The 16,242-nt window shown below is 45.3% G+C and overlaps 1 protein-coding gene across 4 annotated transcripts in view; it reads right to left on the bottom strand.

Annotated features, from left to right (window-relative positions):
• Positions 1 to 16,242, bottom strand: part of ltbp1 (latent transforming growth factor beta binding protein 1) — a 146,140-nt gene that overhangs the window by 82,672 nt on the left and 47,226 nt on the right. For all 4 annotated transcript variants that reach the window (XM_084075325.1, XM_084075324.1, XM_084075326.1 and 1 more), the window contains exons 6-8: positions 4,380 to 4,583; positions 3,187 to 3,479; positions 1,180 to 1,282 (exon numbers count right to left, since the gene is read on the bottom strand). In XM_084075325.1, coding sequence (XP_083931451.1) covers positions 1,180 to 1,282; positions 3,187 to 3,479; positions 4,380 to 4,583 — 600 coding nt within the window. The remainder of the gene's footprint in view (positions 1 to 1,179; positions 1,283 to 3,186; positions 3,480 to 4,379; positions 4,584 to 16,242) is intronic.

A 16,242-nucleotide genomic window follows, 5' to 3' on the forward strand; every position in this document is an offset into this window, starting at 1 on the left:
TTTCAGATACTAGTGGATGTTGTTTAGGACCAATGGAGATATGGTCCCAGTGAGTCTCTAACATGACACAAATAATAGCTTCTTTTTTTTGGTATTTGTTAGTTTTATTCTTCTTCTTTTGCAGTTCTGGCTTAACCGTGCAGTAGGTGTTTTATGAAACTTGTAGAGGGCTATGCCAAACGGCCAAGAAAATACATTTTAATATAGTTAAATTCGAACTTCTCTTGGGATCCTTGAGCAATCTGCGCAAAACTGTCTACACAAACTTTGGAGAAATATCTAAAATCCCTATTGGAGAGAATTTAAATTAAGCCTCCATAAGCCAATCAATATTGCAGTTTTATGAAGAAATAAAATTCTGCCCCTAACTACATAAATGGTCACATTTTTACAAAACTTTGCAGTATGATAGAGGATCATGAAAATACTCTTACTCCAATTGGCCAAAGGGGGGCGCTATAGCAATCGCTTGAAAATGTGAACTTTGAACAGGCATGAGTCATGCCTCGTTTGGCCTACAGCCATGAAACCTTAACCTCCGCCCTTCGATTTTCCGCCATTTTGAGTAGTTTGAAAAACACTCAAATCCGTACTTCTCCGAAAAGTTCTACACACGATCCATGGACCTTTATCTAAAATCCCTATTGAAGAGAAGTTTGTACGTGATTCATTTGATGAGCCAATGAATATTGGCTTTCTCTTAAGTTCAGTCTATTCAGTTTTGATGGCTTATTTGCACATAATATTGCATATTGCGTTTTGCATATTGCAAATATTGCATATTGCATTGCTCCCCGTATTGCTGCTTTCAGCTATATTGTGTGTGTGTGTGGGGGGGGGGGGGTTCAACTGGGCACAAGGGAAAGTCTAAATGTTGTCACAGGATCCAAGACTGATAGATTTCAGAACCATCATAGACAAGTGGACAATTGTACAATGCTACGGTTTGTTTTGTTGCTAAAATTAGGTTTGCGAGCTTGGCACAGCCTGAAGTGCGTTTTAACATCACAATATGTGATAATGTGATGATACTCATGTGATCAGGACAACCCAAACAAAGAGCTAAATATGGGACACCTAAATGGTAAATGGTCACCTCTAATAGAAAAAACTAAACTAAACAAAAAATACCTAATTCCTGTAGAAAGATTATAAATTCCATCACATTTGTGTACTTACATGGGTTCTTGGGACATTTCTGGCATTTGTGGAACCCCCAGGAGGTCCCGATGGTCGCACAGCAGTCCTCCTGTTTACTGAGTCCTGGAAGAGCCTTCCCACACTGATACACACAACACACAGTCATGAGATAGAGAGAGAGAGCAAGAGAGAGAGAGAGAGAGAGAGAGAGAGAGAGAGAGAGAGAGAGAGAGAGAGAGAGAGAGAGAGAGATTAACCCATTAGGCCTGAGACTTCTAAATCAGTAGTTCTCAAACGTTTTCCTAATTAAAAATGATTCAACACTTTTCAAAAATGTTTACAAAATAGCAGATATACAAGCTCACAGCGCGGCACGAAGCGACGCGCTGAGCTTGTATATCTGCCAACGCTAAAATCTAAAATGACACGCAAGGGATGGAAATTTCAAATGTGGGAGAAAAAGTGAAGAAAGAGGGGGATGTAGGTAGTGGGCTTGAAAAGAGAGATGAAAAGTGAAGATGAGAGAGAAAGAGAAGAGAGAGGAAGAAGTGAGAGACTGGGCTTGAAAGAAAGAGATGGAAAGTAAAGATTAAGGAGAAGAAAGAGAGGGAGAGAGAGAGAGAGAGAGAGAGAGAGAGAGAGAGAGGGAGGGAGGGAGAGGCAGTGGGGGGTAATGACAGATAAGGTAAAGAGTGATTGTGCAGGAGGAAAAAAGGAACAGATTAAGGATAGGAATGAAAGAGATGGGAGGGATGGAGATGGAATATGGAGAAGAGAAAAGGGGAGAAAGAGTATGCGAAGCAATAGATAGAGGGAGGGGATATATTGGTGGAGGAAAAGATAATGGGAAAAAAACAGTTTTATTAAATTGGTTATAATCTGTGTTGTGTTGAAACCTTTTACAGTCTCTGTGTCATATCCTCAACATGACACACACACACACACACACACACACACACACACACACACAAACACACACACACACACACACAGTCACATGCACACGTACACGCACCTCATCCAGTGTGAAACAGATGGGCACAGAGATAAGAACATACATCTTTCTCCCTCTCCATCCATCCCACTGATAAGTCTCTTATCTTTACAACACCAATTTGACTGCAGAATGCAAACCAAATTGAACAGTGATCTGAAGCAGATAAGTGAACAACACACCAGTATAGCTAATAACCTGGGATGTATAGAAGTTATTCAGATAAGATCCGTACTTTCTTGGTATAAGCCGATTAGAGGGACGAGATGTACCGAAATGTCTCCAGTTGGATTGATTTAAATGGATGATGGCACTGTCAGCGACTGTCATTTTAGATGAGGGTAGAATCCTGAATAAAATAGCCTCATACTCGTCAGACTGACCAAAAAAACATCTCTCTGACCAACGATTCTACCCGAACGATAATGGTTACCCTAATTTAGTTTAAACATTTCTAATGAGTCTGTTTGTCTGTGTGTGTGTCTGTCTGTGTGTCTGTCTGTCTGTCCGTCCGTTGATTTCGTTATGTGTACTGCATGTCACTCTGTCTGCAAAGTTGTACACCAGAGGGTGCTGAAAACACCAAAACAGACTTGGGATGCAACTCACGACCAGACACCTCAAAAGAAAGGGGTAACTATGCACACCCCTACAGAAGTTGCCTTGTTTCCCCTTTTTCGGTGGTGTTACCATTAAAGATTATTGATCACTGTGGGGTGCCAGGTAGTGCACGGACAGTTAGCGCAACTCCCATCATGTCTCACGTCTCCCATGCTCTCTGACCTCAGTTTCCTGTCTCTCTATGACGCATTAAAGAAGTAAGCATACTCGGTCACTTTAAGTGTTACATTCAAGTAAATCTAGTTAGATTATATTCATGCCTTTCCTTTTAGTACTGGGTAGGCCTGTCACAATTATTACATAATTGCCTGATCGCAATAATTTGAGCTAATCGCAATTATTTCGCATAATCACTAGATCACAGAGAACATTTTTAGACAGGGAAAAAAAGGAAACGTGTTTTCTGTTTGCGGTGCTTCTGGTCAGTTTACCTGACTTCCGGTAGTCTCCTGGAAGCAGCGGCCCAGCTGGCTCTTGGAGGTGACAGGCTGGTACTGGGGCACCTGGTAGCCATGCTGGCTGGGGTAGACGATGTTGTGGCCCTGGTGCTGGATCTTCTGGCTGCTTTCCACATGGTGGTAGCTGTAGCTGGAAGAGGAAGAGGAGCCTGGCTGGTGCCCTCTGTTGTGGTTGTTGTTGTCCAGTTGAGAAACTTGGTGGATCTGAACCGAGGCTTCTGGGGGATGCTTGACGTGTATGTTGACGATGTTGGGGCTAAACTTCACTGGAGGAGAACAGCAAATGGGAAAGGTAGGGCTAATGAAACTATCACCTTTAATAAAAGCCCTCAACATGGGTATTCAGTCAGGAACACTCTAGTCATAGATTTAACCATTTATTACAATTAATGGAATATACTGGCGCTGATGGCTTCGCTGTTAGATGCTCCCTGAATTTTCAAGCTGCACACTAAACTAAAACAGGGAGCACGATGCAGAATGGGTATACTGTACATGCAACGGCGGGCTCAAAGCAATAAATTGAATTGCAATACATTGAGTTAGAGTTTAACCTTTGAGCCATGCCTTTGACTCTGACCTAGAAGGGTGGAGGCTCAGGTGGCGAAGGCAAAGCTTTGCCAGCAACAGCACATGAGGCAGCTCTGGAGTAGCATGGATCAAAGTGTGGGAGGGAGCAAAATTCAAATGGGTCGCCTTGATGCGAGAATGGGCTGTGATTGGTGTGTAGAAATGCGTAGCTGATTAGAAACACTTATTCAATCAGCAGGCTGACAGCTGTGGCATACTGTATGACTCCCGTGTTGTGCATGAACTAACTAGGCAATGCTTCATTTCATGGTAATGGGACTGGATTTCACAAAGTACAATGACAGAGGTAGCTTATGGCTAATTCAACTCACAGTAACTCACAACATGCCTACTTCCTATTAACCTAAGACTGTACCATTACAATCATTATCATTAGTCAGTAATTGACACCTGTTACAGCATGTAAGATATATTAATTATAATTTCACCTACCCAGATTGTCCAGCTGAGCTGGGAATTCAAACCTCACTCATACGTCCACTTCTATAAACCTTCAACCACCCCAGCCCCAAATGTACACTCCCACATTATTTACTTGATTGATTGATTGATTACTTTTATTGATTGGGTCTTACCAGGGTTCTGTCCATTGCTGTAGGTCAACGGCAGTGTGTGTGTGGAGTGGACATGGGATTGGCTGTAGCTGCCTGATGTCTGCTGCTGATGGTGTCCATTCTGAATGGGCATCTGGCAGAACTTTCCGGTAAAGTTGGGCGGACATTGACACTTGTCCCTGGCACTGCACTTGCCTCCATTTATGCAGGGCAAATGGCACACCACTGAAAAGAAAATACAATGAATGATAGATAGCATTGCAGGCACTAAGAAAGAGAACAATCTGCCCCCAAGCTACCCTCTAGTCAGTGAATGTGATGATTTATTAGAAGGAAAAAAGTATGCAAAGTAAACACATGCCACATGCATGCATGCGCGAATTGCACGCGCACACGCGCACGCACACAGACACACAGACACACACACACACACACACACACACACACACACACACACACACACACACACACACACACACACACACACAGTTAAGGTATGCTAATGTCTCTCTCTTCTTTGTCTGTCAGAACACAGGTACAGTAATTGGGCAATTATGTGATTTGCACCACGCAAACATAAGACAGGAGACACCGCAGTGTCATGGAAAGGAGAACAACACGATACTGTGAATTATACCATGACAAGGAAATGGTGTGATACCGTGAATTATACTTGGTAATATGTCTGATGCAATATGAACCGACTGCTGCCGTGTTTGCAGATGGTTCGCCTTCGTTAAACCCATTTAATTTGCAAGCTAACCTTTCACTAAACTCTAGCTACAATGAACAGTCAAAAGAACAAACTGTTGAGAAAGACCAGTCTGTCTGCCATACGTTACATGTTACATGATACACTGGTCATATCTCTGTCTTTTATATGTTATATCATCTCTCACACACACTCTAGATCGCTCTCTCTCTCACTTACTCACACATCCTACACACACACACACACCTTTTTCAGAGACTGTACTATTGGCATTTCCCTCAGCCTTTTGGCAGCCCCTTGTAACTAACACACACAGCACGCACATGTACGCGCACGCGCACGCACACACACACACGCGCGCACGCACACGCACACACACACACACACACACACACCCACACACACACACACACACACACACACACACACACACAGCTTTAAATGCCGAAGAAAGTAATTCCCATACAGATAAAACAGCCTCTTGCTTTGTTTGACATTTTGCCCAAGTCTTTCCATTTCCAATACAGTTTTCTTTCTTCCACTAGATTGATTTTTCTTTTGTTCTCATCTCCTCATTCCAGGGACCTCCTTGAGGAAAAGGTCTGCTGTGCTTTGCCAGGGCTGCAAATGAAGCCCACAACTTCAAATTACTAACGATGGATCCGTGCAAGTTTTGTTCAAGAAACACAGCTATCCTAGTATATCACGCACTGTTCGCCTGATCAGCCTATAGTCGTCTTCCCCGGGTTTTCCACACCATTACACATTCAGCCCGCTGCCCAAACCCCGTCGCCCGACTCCCTCACCATCAATATTCATCAGCGTGGCACGGGCAGCAAATGATCCATTATGCCCGGAGACTGCATAATTCCTCAGCAAACCTTCGTTTAATTGAGCAGCCTGGTAATGTAATGTATTCATGTATTCATTTGGAGGGTTTGTTTTCCATCCTAGCCGTGACACCGCGGGTCCGTTTATAATAAAAAAAAACGCTCCTCCGGTCCAAGATAAGGCCGTTCATTCTGAGGCGCTGGCCCACATGATGACAAAGCATTAGCCCCGTGACAGCTGCACTAGTCAATGAAGGAGGTAATGATACACTCTGCAAAATGTAAACACTGGGATTTTCAGGGTGCTTCAGAGTGCGTCTTTGGACAGTGGAAAGTGAGCAAGGAAGAAATTGAGCGAGACCGAGGCGAGACTCTAGCCTTCCACCTGTTTTGCTTCTCTTTTTTTTTTACTTTCTGTTATGACAACAAGACACTGACTATATTCACACGGCAGCCATTTTATTCTTACATCATACTTGAGGGCGTGGATCCGACACAGTCAATGTGCGCTTAATGTACACTTAAGCCCTACAGTATATACAGCATGTCGGTGGATAGCAAAATTTGCCGATCTACAAGCTCAAAACACGGCATGATGGGACGTAAAAAAATACAAAAAAGAAAACGTAGCATTTTGGAAACATCTTTAGAATTTGCCCACAGTAGGGGCAGATGAACAAGCTAAGCTCCTTGTGTAGCTTGAACATTTTTGGAAAAGAATCTTGAAAGTGTGAGAACTACTGGTTTAGAAGGCATTTGTTAAAATCGGCCTCAGGTCTTAATGGGTTCTGACCCTTAGCATCACATTGTGCTCTCTTGTGTGTACCGTATATACATTTGAGTCCGTCCGTCAGTATGTCCTGTCTCTCTCTAAGTGCTGTCAGCCACCCAAGGATTATTCACCCACAGAAGTATTTCCTTCAGAGCACCAGCTAGTCTCCACACGTCTTGCACACGCTCACTCTAGCTCCCCACACTCATTAGGCACACCAAATTTAAACGTAGGAAACGCCCATACTGTATATAACACACATAGTATATATGTATAGTATAGACTTATATATATATATAGCAGTCTTTTCAGTTTCAAGTACCAGCTTTAAGGCGGTGTGGTGAAGGTTTTTCTTTCTTTCTTTCTTTTTTTTGCTAAGGCGCACTCTGGAAAAGAGCTGAGGGAAGCGAATCCCTCCAGTGTATTTGAAATATGTGTCAATGGCGTGTGGGTTGGTGGCATGAATCAAGCTGTCAGTCCGGTCTGCAGCCGGCCAGCAGACACAGACGGCAGGGGAGGAAAAGGGGGGGGGGGAGTGGAGTCTGTGGTGTGGTGCTTGTTTGTGTGTGTGTGTGTGTGTGTGTGTGTGTGTGTGTGTGTGTGTGTGTGTGTGTGTGTGTGTGTGTGTGTGTGTGTGTGTGTGTGTGTGTGTGTGTGTGTGTGTGTGTGTGTGTGTGCGCGCACGCTCAGAGTTTATGCGTGCATCTGTATGAGTCATCTGTGTGTCTGTGTTTGCACCGACACCTGCACTGACGACACAAGTATTTGCATGTATAGAGGTGTGTGTGTGTGTGTGTGTATGTTTATGGCTGGTGCATATGCATGAATGTCTGTCTGTCACACCGTCTGCACTCGTGTTTGTGTGTGTGTGTGGGTGTGTGTGTGTGTGTGTGTGTGTGTGTGTGTGTGTGTGTGTGTGTGTGTGTGTGTGTGTGTGTGTGTGTGTGTGTGTGTGTGTGTGTGTGCATAAGTGCATTCACTAATAATAATTCATCCATGTGTGTAACTTGGAAAGGCCCGCGCAGTGGGAGCCTTCTGCCTGCAGTGCTCCTACAGCCTCCCAATGGCGTCCAGACATGAGCGAACTTCTGCCTGGGGGGATGCTACTACTGACGCTGCCAGTCCTCCCCCCCCCCTCCCCCCCCCCAACACACAGACACACACACCCTGTGCGCCACTGAGAGTTGCTGCTATACTGATGGGGGAAGCCGCGGCGGACTCAGCTGGCTGAGTCTGCCCCCCCGTCGGACAAGCGCTATAGGGAATCTCCTCTCCTCAACGAGCCGTGAGTCAATTGCTCAACGGAGCGTGAGAGAAAAGTAGTAATCAGCCACTTTCGCCGCTCTATTACACGTTGCTGGAGAGCACATCGAACAAGGATGAACAGGCCAGAGAAATTCCCGGGAGGTGTAATGTGCGCTGCTTCCAACATGTGCAGGTAATTTTATGGTACGCTACATGCGGGAATTAAAAGGAAAGCTGTGGTAAGAGCCAAAAGGAAAGTATTGTTCATTTAATAACAATTATGTGCATTGAATTCAAGCCATTTATGCATCAAAAGTAAAGAGGGAGAATAAATGAATTTCACCTCCAGCTATCGTGCAACAAGGAGGCATTATCCTTTCATTTGGGCACTGGGCCTGGCATGCAGAGCACCCCGACCACTACGGCGGCTAAACCCCAAAGAGTTGTTTCGTTTAGAGTTTCCTCCTCCAGCAGAGGACTGGGTTTTTTAGGATTTGCAGTGGTGACACATAACGACAGAGGTAATAAATCTGTTTCTCCCAAACCCTGTCATTATGGTGACAATAACACAGTTCAGAAACCCCACATCCCCATCTCTGATTCCATCTGTGGCTCAAAGCTCCTCCGCTCAAACTTTGGAAATGTCTCTCTCTCCCCTCTCTCCCTCTCACACGCACGCACGCACACACACACACACACACACACACACACACACACACACACACACACACACACACACACACACACACACACACACACACACACACACACACACACACACACACACACACACACACACACACACACACACACACACACACACACACAAATGCACACATGCTGTATCTCTCTCAGTTGCTTGTTGGGTCTCTCTCACTTGCCTTGTCTATCTTCTACTCTCCATCCTCTCTATACTGTACTTCTTCCTCTCAGAAGAAAAGTCTTAGTGCGTATGCATTTCTAAGCTACACACACACACGCACGCACGCACGCACGCACGAACACACACACACACACACACACACACCCCCCCCACACACACACACACGCACACACAGACTACTAGCTCACAATGTGTCTGAAGTAAATATGTCTGAGATAAGTCACATCAGTATTCAGTACAATGTGGTCTCATTCAATTCTAACTCGTTTACTTTGCGTTTCTGTCTAAAGCAGATCATAATCAGTGAAACAAACAGTCGTTATCAAGGGGAAACCCTTCAAAAACAACAGCATCGGTTAGCCTTACCGCCAAAGATACCACAATACTTGACATGATGAATGAATAAGCACCTCGTGCTAAATGACAGCCGCGCTTGTTGGCCATGATGTGTCATATCGCTGTAATGACTGACAACGTCTAACCGGAATCCACGATGGCACCGGCACCTGGGTGTTCATCGGGTGACGATTTTAAAGGCTGATCTCTGGGTTTGGGTGTGATGACCACAAGCCCCTCCCTTCTCTCAGAGTGCAGCTCATTAAGAGTCATCCATTACCACCCGTTACCACCAAAGAACTGCTCCTCAGCCACAGTGGTTACACAGTCATCTTGTTGTGGTCAGACGACATGCTACTGAGGCCATGAGAGCGGTGAGAGATCTGACAGCGGAAGGAAAGGAAAATGCCACAGTTTCAAAGAACTGTTAAAACGCTCTGATCTTATCTGAGTCACACACACACACACACACACACACACACACACACACACACACACACACACACACACAGTCACTTTGGAAGGGAAAATCAAAGAAGTGTAAAAAAAATATATTAAATTCTGTCACTGTGGGTAGAAGCCTTGTATGTCCATATTTCAATATTCTATGTTTGTCTTTTCATAAATGAATGCACTACTTTATAGTATGAGAGTGTAGAGCAAAATGCGACATTTGGTGAGCTTGTAGAGGGGCTATTGTTGCTACAAAACATGCCTAAAATAGGGACGCCAGTTTCAAACAAAATGAATTCAACTAAATAATAACTGCACTGGATGCACTGGAACACAGTTTTTTTTCCCATTTCGTGCAAAAGTAGTACTGTACATACAAGGTTTCAAGCGCGACAGTGACGAATCACTGAAGACGTGAGAGACGATAAGCGTCATGAGATTGGATTTGCTGTGTGGTTTACTGTCAGGACAGTGGCTGAATCAGACGCTGAGTGGTACAGTGTAGCTGTGATGGCCAGATGGGGAAGGGATCTGGAACACCACATCAACGGTCTTTTAACATGAATACTTTGAGCGTAAAAACACCCCACAGATACAAAGTCATCTGAAAAATGCAAGTGCTAGGGCTGACTCAGGGTTTGTGGCTAGCTGTTGTGGCCAGATGTAGATAGCCACATAAAATAAATCTACATTCTGGATAAAGTAGTATACCCTTTGTATAAAGTAGCACATCGTCGCCTTCTGGCAGACACATTGTATCTCCATATTTCCACTTGCTATGTTTTTTTCATGAATTATTGCCCTATTTTACACTTTGTCGTATGATAGTGTCATGCAAAGGTAGAAGTTACAACTCTGTTTTTGAAATATTTCTTAATATTTCAGAACTTTTCAGCTATAACGACATGCCCCAAATAGGAATGCCAGGTTGAAAGTGGTTAAGTCTGTATGTGGGTTTTTATAAATATTTAACCAAAAAAAGACCAAATAATAACTACATTGGATCCACTGGAATAAAGCTTATTTCTTCCATTTCCTGAAAAGTAACAGTATTGGACATAAAAGGTTCCTTTCTTTTTCTTTTTCTTTGTTATACCAGGGAAGTTACTTTGTTGTGTTTGTTAATATAATCCTACTCACAATAATACACCTGGAAACCACCCACTAGTCTTCTATCGGAACTCTGTTACCAGTTGAAGGAGGACATTTTCTTGCTTTTACCAGCCAATGGTTAATTCTTATAATCATTTCATAAGCGATGACTTCTACAAAACTACACAGTATGACCAGGTCAAAAGCAAAGTGAATGACTCAGTGGAGACTGGGTTGACTGTTGTGTGAGGTGTCATATGGTTTAATTAGCCGCAGACTCGAGATCAGCTCCACTCTTATGGAATCCATATGTATCCTTTGTTGCGGACCCAACAACAGGCTGTAAAAGGGACTGGGTCTCACACAGCTGTGAGGTGACACACACACACACACACACACACACACACACACACACACACACACACACACACACACACACACACACACACACACACACACACACACACACACACACACACACACACACACACACACACACACACACACACACACACACACACACACACACACACACACACACACACACACACACACACCACATCCCTTTCTCTTCCTGTCTGATTTTCTTATGTCACTCTCTTTTTGCTCACTTCAGTACACACAACTTGAACCACCCACCCATCCAGCCCCACAGACACAGACGCAGACACGCACACGCACGAACACGCACACACGCACACACACACACACACACACACACACACACACACACACACACACACACACACACACCAGCAGTAAACATCAAAACTGACAACAAGCTGAGTCACTTCCTTTACTTCAGCCTCCAAAGGTTTGAGGGGACGTACAGTATGTACGCTCGCACATGTGCGTGTCTGTCTGTGTAAATGTGCGTGCGTGCCGTGGGTGTGTGAGTTAGTGAGTGAGTGAGTGAGTAAGGTAGAGTGCATGAAAGAAACTGTACATACAAGATTAAAAACGAAGCTGCAGAGAACTAGTATAGCAAGAAGAACAAAGCATGATGGGGACGGGGACGGGAGGGTGCACAACAGTGTGCACGTGAGAATGGGTGCGTGTGAGCGAGCACAGCGGAGCGTGCCTTCAGCTCTGGAAGACCCTGGAGAGTCCCTCAGGGCTTCATACTAGTTTATTTTCATTTTTCTGTTATTGTGGGGAAAGCTTTCGCTGAAAATAGCAGTCGATCGGCCGTTTTCAGCGAAAGCTTTCCCCACAATACGGATACTGGGGTTGAAGTGGTTCACTGCGCTGTGCGAGCCCAGCACCCTGCACTATACAAGCCTCAGTGTTTATTTAACCCTGTGGGTGTACAAATGGGTCCAAATGGGACTCTTACACGTCTGGAACTCAGAGAGTGTACAAATGGGACCAAATAGACACCCTCACGGGTCCATTTGGTCAAATTTTGCAGACTCTCTGAGTCAATTTAACACTGGGGGGGATGTATTTTTTTTTAACAGTGGGCAGCGGCTCAGTGCAGGGCCCCAGGGTGCCTAATGAGATTTTAAGAATCACCGTCTGCCTGGCGCTTCACACAAAAAAATCCCACTTAGTGGTTAGAGCAGTGGGGCAGGTTGGCCCAGACCATGCAACCCTAGACTCAGCAGAGAGCCGGGCTCACAGTGTTTACTGTAGGCACTGAACGAGGGAATCTGAGAACCCCTCAACCCCCCCTCCCCCTCCCCCCACCCCCACAATCCACCAGCCGCCATATACATACACCACTGCAAGGTAGGTATGCAAGGAGGCATGCAATTAGGGAGGGGTTCGGTTGAGAGAGCAAAATACGTAGGGGCCACGCTTCGCACTACCCGACACCCCCCATCCCCCATCCCTACAAACACCCTGTGCGCTTGCCAGGTATAGGGGCGACAAGAAAAAAAAAAAGAAAAAGTAATTATACGTTTCGAAAATGAAAAGAGAGGGAGGGGAGAAAAAAAAGCACGTCAATTCTCGGCTAATGAAAACTGACAGGGAAGAAATGACAGTTACCAGAGGAGCAGTCGACTCCAGCCATCCCGGGCTCCTTATAAGGCTGGGCCTGCACAGCTAATAAACTCCCTAGCACGCTCCCAACCTGGCAACCGACTGCTCAGTTCCTCTCTGTCTCTCATTCTCTCTCTTTCTCTCTCTCTTTCCTCATTTCCTTCTTCACTATTCTCTCCACACAGAGTTTTTATTGTCCACCAGATGATCATGCGCCCGCAGCCTGGCCTGCATAGAAGGGAGCCAGAGAGCCCATAAAGAATTGCACGAGTGGTGTCAGTCCAATATCTGGCACCACCGCTTATTGAGGGCATTGTCGGGGTCACGGAAGCCCCACAACAGTACGTACTGCTCACACACACACACACACACACACACACACACACACACGCACACACGCACACACGCACACACGCACACACGCACACACGCACACACGCACGCACACACGCACACACGCACACACGCACACACACTCCCCTGACTGAACTTTCATATGCTTCCAATTATGGGACTGACTGACCAAAACACCTGACTTCTGTCCGCCGGGCCCGGTGAGAGCCCTGAAAGTGCTATCATTAAAGTCTAACGCTCATTAATCAAGTTTCTTGCACATCACCACGCACACAATCACACCCCCTCTGCCCAAAGTCAACACAAGGAAAGGAACGGGATCCCCTCCTCTGTGGCCCTCTTCACCTCATCACCAAATCGAGCTGGTTATCTGAGGAATTAAGACGCTAATGGAATTGGCCCCTGAGCCGACGAGGAAATAACCCGCGTCATTCCCAGTCAGTGACTTCCTCAAAGACATGGCTCATATTTGCAGGGATATTATATAAATGCTGAAAATGAGTTGAGCTCCCCACCCAGCTTACCACCCATCATGACATGAACCATTAGCCCCCCACCCCCGCCCCACCCACACACGATACACACAATAAAAACATTAAATTTAGCTTAAACCAACCGTAGATGCTGTGATATTGTCTGGACCACAGCTGACACAAATGAGCCAGTTCATTTGTGTCAGTCACAGTAGTAGCCATAGCCATCTTTAACCACTTAAGCCCCATATTCTTCGTGGTGCGACGAATAGTGAACATAGCCAATCTACAGGCTCGCAACGTCTTGTGTGCGCTTGTAGATTTGCTATTTTTGCAAATGTTGATTTCTTTTGTTTAGAATTTCTTTTGCAACATTTTTTGTTGTACCTTTTTGAAAAGTTTATAGCCTATAATGACATGCCCAAAATAGGGACGCCAGGTTTAAAGTGGTTAATAAGGCAGCCAGGAGCAGCGGCCAGGAAGCTCTCAGCACTTGGACAGCAGTTACAAACACCTGGGACAGAATATGTCAGAGGAGCCGGGCTTTTGACGCAAACTGATGAGGTATGGAAAAACAACACTAAAATGTACTCCCCAAACAATAAATGACAAGGCAATGTGGGGGGGGGGGGGGCAAAGAATAAAATAGACAGACAGAGAGAGAGAGAAAAACTGCCAGCGACAGTGAGTTAATTAAAAAAGTGTTCTGGCCTTATCAGTGAGGAGCTGATACAGAGGCCTGTATCTGACAAGAGACGCAGACAGTATGCCAACGAGACAGTAAACTGTGGCCTGTGTCCCTCTTCTCCTCCAGATGCTCATCTAGCGACAGGGCCATGAAAGATGGAGAAGATGGAAGGGAGAGAGAGAAGATGGGAGGGAGAAGCGAGGGAGGTTGTAATGCAAGGAAAAGAGAGCAATAGCTAGGAGATAGCTAGATGTAGATTTAGAGAAGAGCTTGGGTAGCAATGCAAGGGGAAAATAATCCAGCCAGCAAGACAGATAAGATAGACAGACTGACTGACAGGTAAATGGCAAAATCAGAGACATAGAGAGAGTGAGAGTGAGAGTGAGAGTGAGAGAGAGAGAGAGCAATTTGAAGACAGAGATTTAGATGGAGATGGTTAGGGGGCTGTCTGGGTTGGTGACTGTGGATTGGGGAGGGGGGGGGGGGGGGGGTAGTGTGGCAGCCCCAAAACCACCAGTCAGGCCTGGAGTCCTCCAGCCCTCAGCGCTGACTAGGCAGGATCACAGCCCAGAAGGAATGTGGTGAAAAATGGAGCTCCCACTGCTTGTAAATCAGGCTAAGCCTGCCTAAAGAAAAAGAAAAAACCCTGGGTGTGTTTTTTCCCTCATCCCTCCCCTCATGATGCCTTTATTTCTCCAAATTTGTTCCGATTCCTACTCTCAATGGACACATTGTTTTTAAACTGCCTGAAAATGGTAGCAATTAAAGTGACCCCCCCCCCCCCCCCTCCCCTCCACCCTACTGTCGATTGGCTAAGCCCCTTTCCATACCGTTTTAAGGAAAATCTTTGCACACGCTCCAAAATTATCATTCAAAGTTACAACTTACAACAGTGCTGACCAGCATCGCTTCCACACTGTACTGTATGACTCATCAATATCAAAACAATATCAATCTTCTTTATGGGCTTGATACTAGGCCTGTCACAATTATTACATAATCGCCTAATCGCAATTATTTGAGACTAGTCCATACCCGGTCGACGCATCCGTGGGGGGATATGCGCACATGATCTGGCAACCCGGGAGGTAGTTCGTCCCATAGCTGGGCAGCCCCGTAACCACGCCGATATTCCTTTACACAAAAACACTAATAAACAGCTGAGATTTGGTGAAATCAAAAACGGGCTTCGCAGTTCCGTGCACATGGTAATGGTCAATGGCTGTGTGCAATTCCAGATCAATAGCTCCAGCCACTGAGGAGAACTGGGCAGAACAATTTTGGTCTCACCAGAGGTTTGTGGAATTATAGGAGGATAATCGCAATTATTTTGCATAGCTGTCACAACAGTTTCCATGTTGAAAAATGTTGTTCATACATTTTCCAGAAATAGCTGAAATAGCTGATCTACAAGCTTACAACTTGTAGATCAGCTATTTCTGCTAGTTAAAAAAGAAAATCTGTAATTTCTTTGTATATTTAAGTTATTTGTCATATCTGCCCTGAAAGGGCCAATAAGGCAACAGAAATTAAGTTTTTATCGCAATTATTTGTGTGACAATTAATCATCAACATCAACATACATTTGTAATCGTGACAGCCCTACTTGATACCTGCCCACCCACACCTGCCATTATCCAAGTAGGCAAGTACAAACATATAAAGCCCCCCCCCACCCCACACACACACACACACACACACACACACACACACACACACACACACACACACACACACACACACACACACACACACACACACACACACACACACACACACTGTAGCTTATCACTGAGCCACGTGCACCACTCCCATCACATCTCTCATCAGCCAGGTATGATAAACAAGTTTGTGATTTACTTTGTCCCGGCTCTTGGAGCCGAGCCTGAACTGTAAATAAAACTTCTGCTGCTTCCAGATTTCTAGGCTCAAGTCTGCACTCCTTTATTGTCGAGTCCATGGATGTTGCAGGCAGCGTGAAGGGAAGAGCGGATAAGGAGAGGGGAGGAGGAGAGGAGAGGAGAGGAGAGGAGAGGAGAGGAGAGGAGAGAGGCTTCAAG

Source organism: Gymnoscopelus microlampas (assembly GCF_963454915.1).
Source record: "Gymnoscopelus microlampas genome assembly, chromosome: 13".
Taxonomy (NCBI): domain Eukaryota; kingdom Metazoa; phylum Chordata; class Actinopteri; order Myctophiformes; family Myctophidae; genus Gymnoscopelus; species Gymnoscopelus microlampas.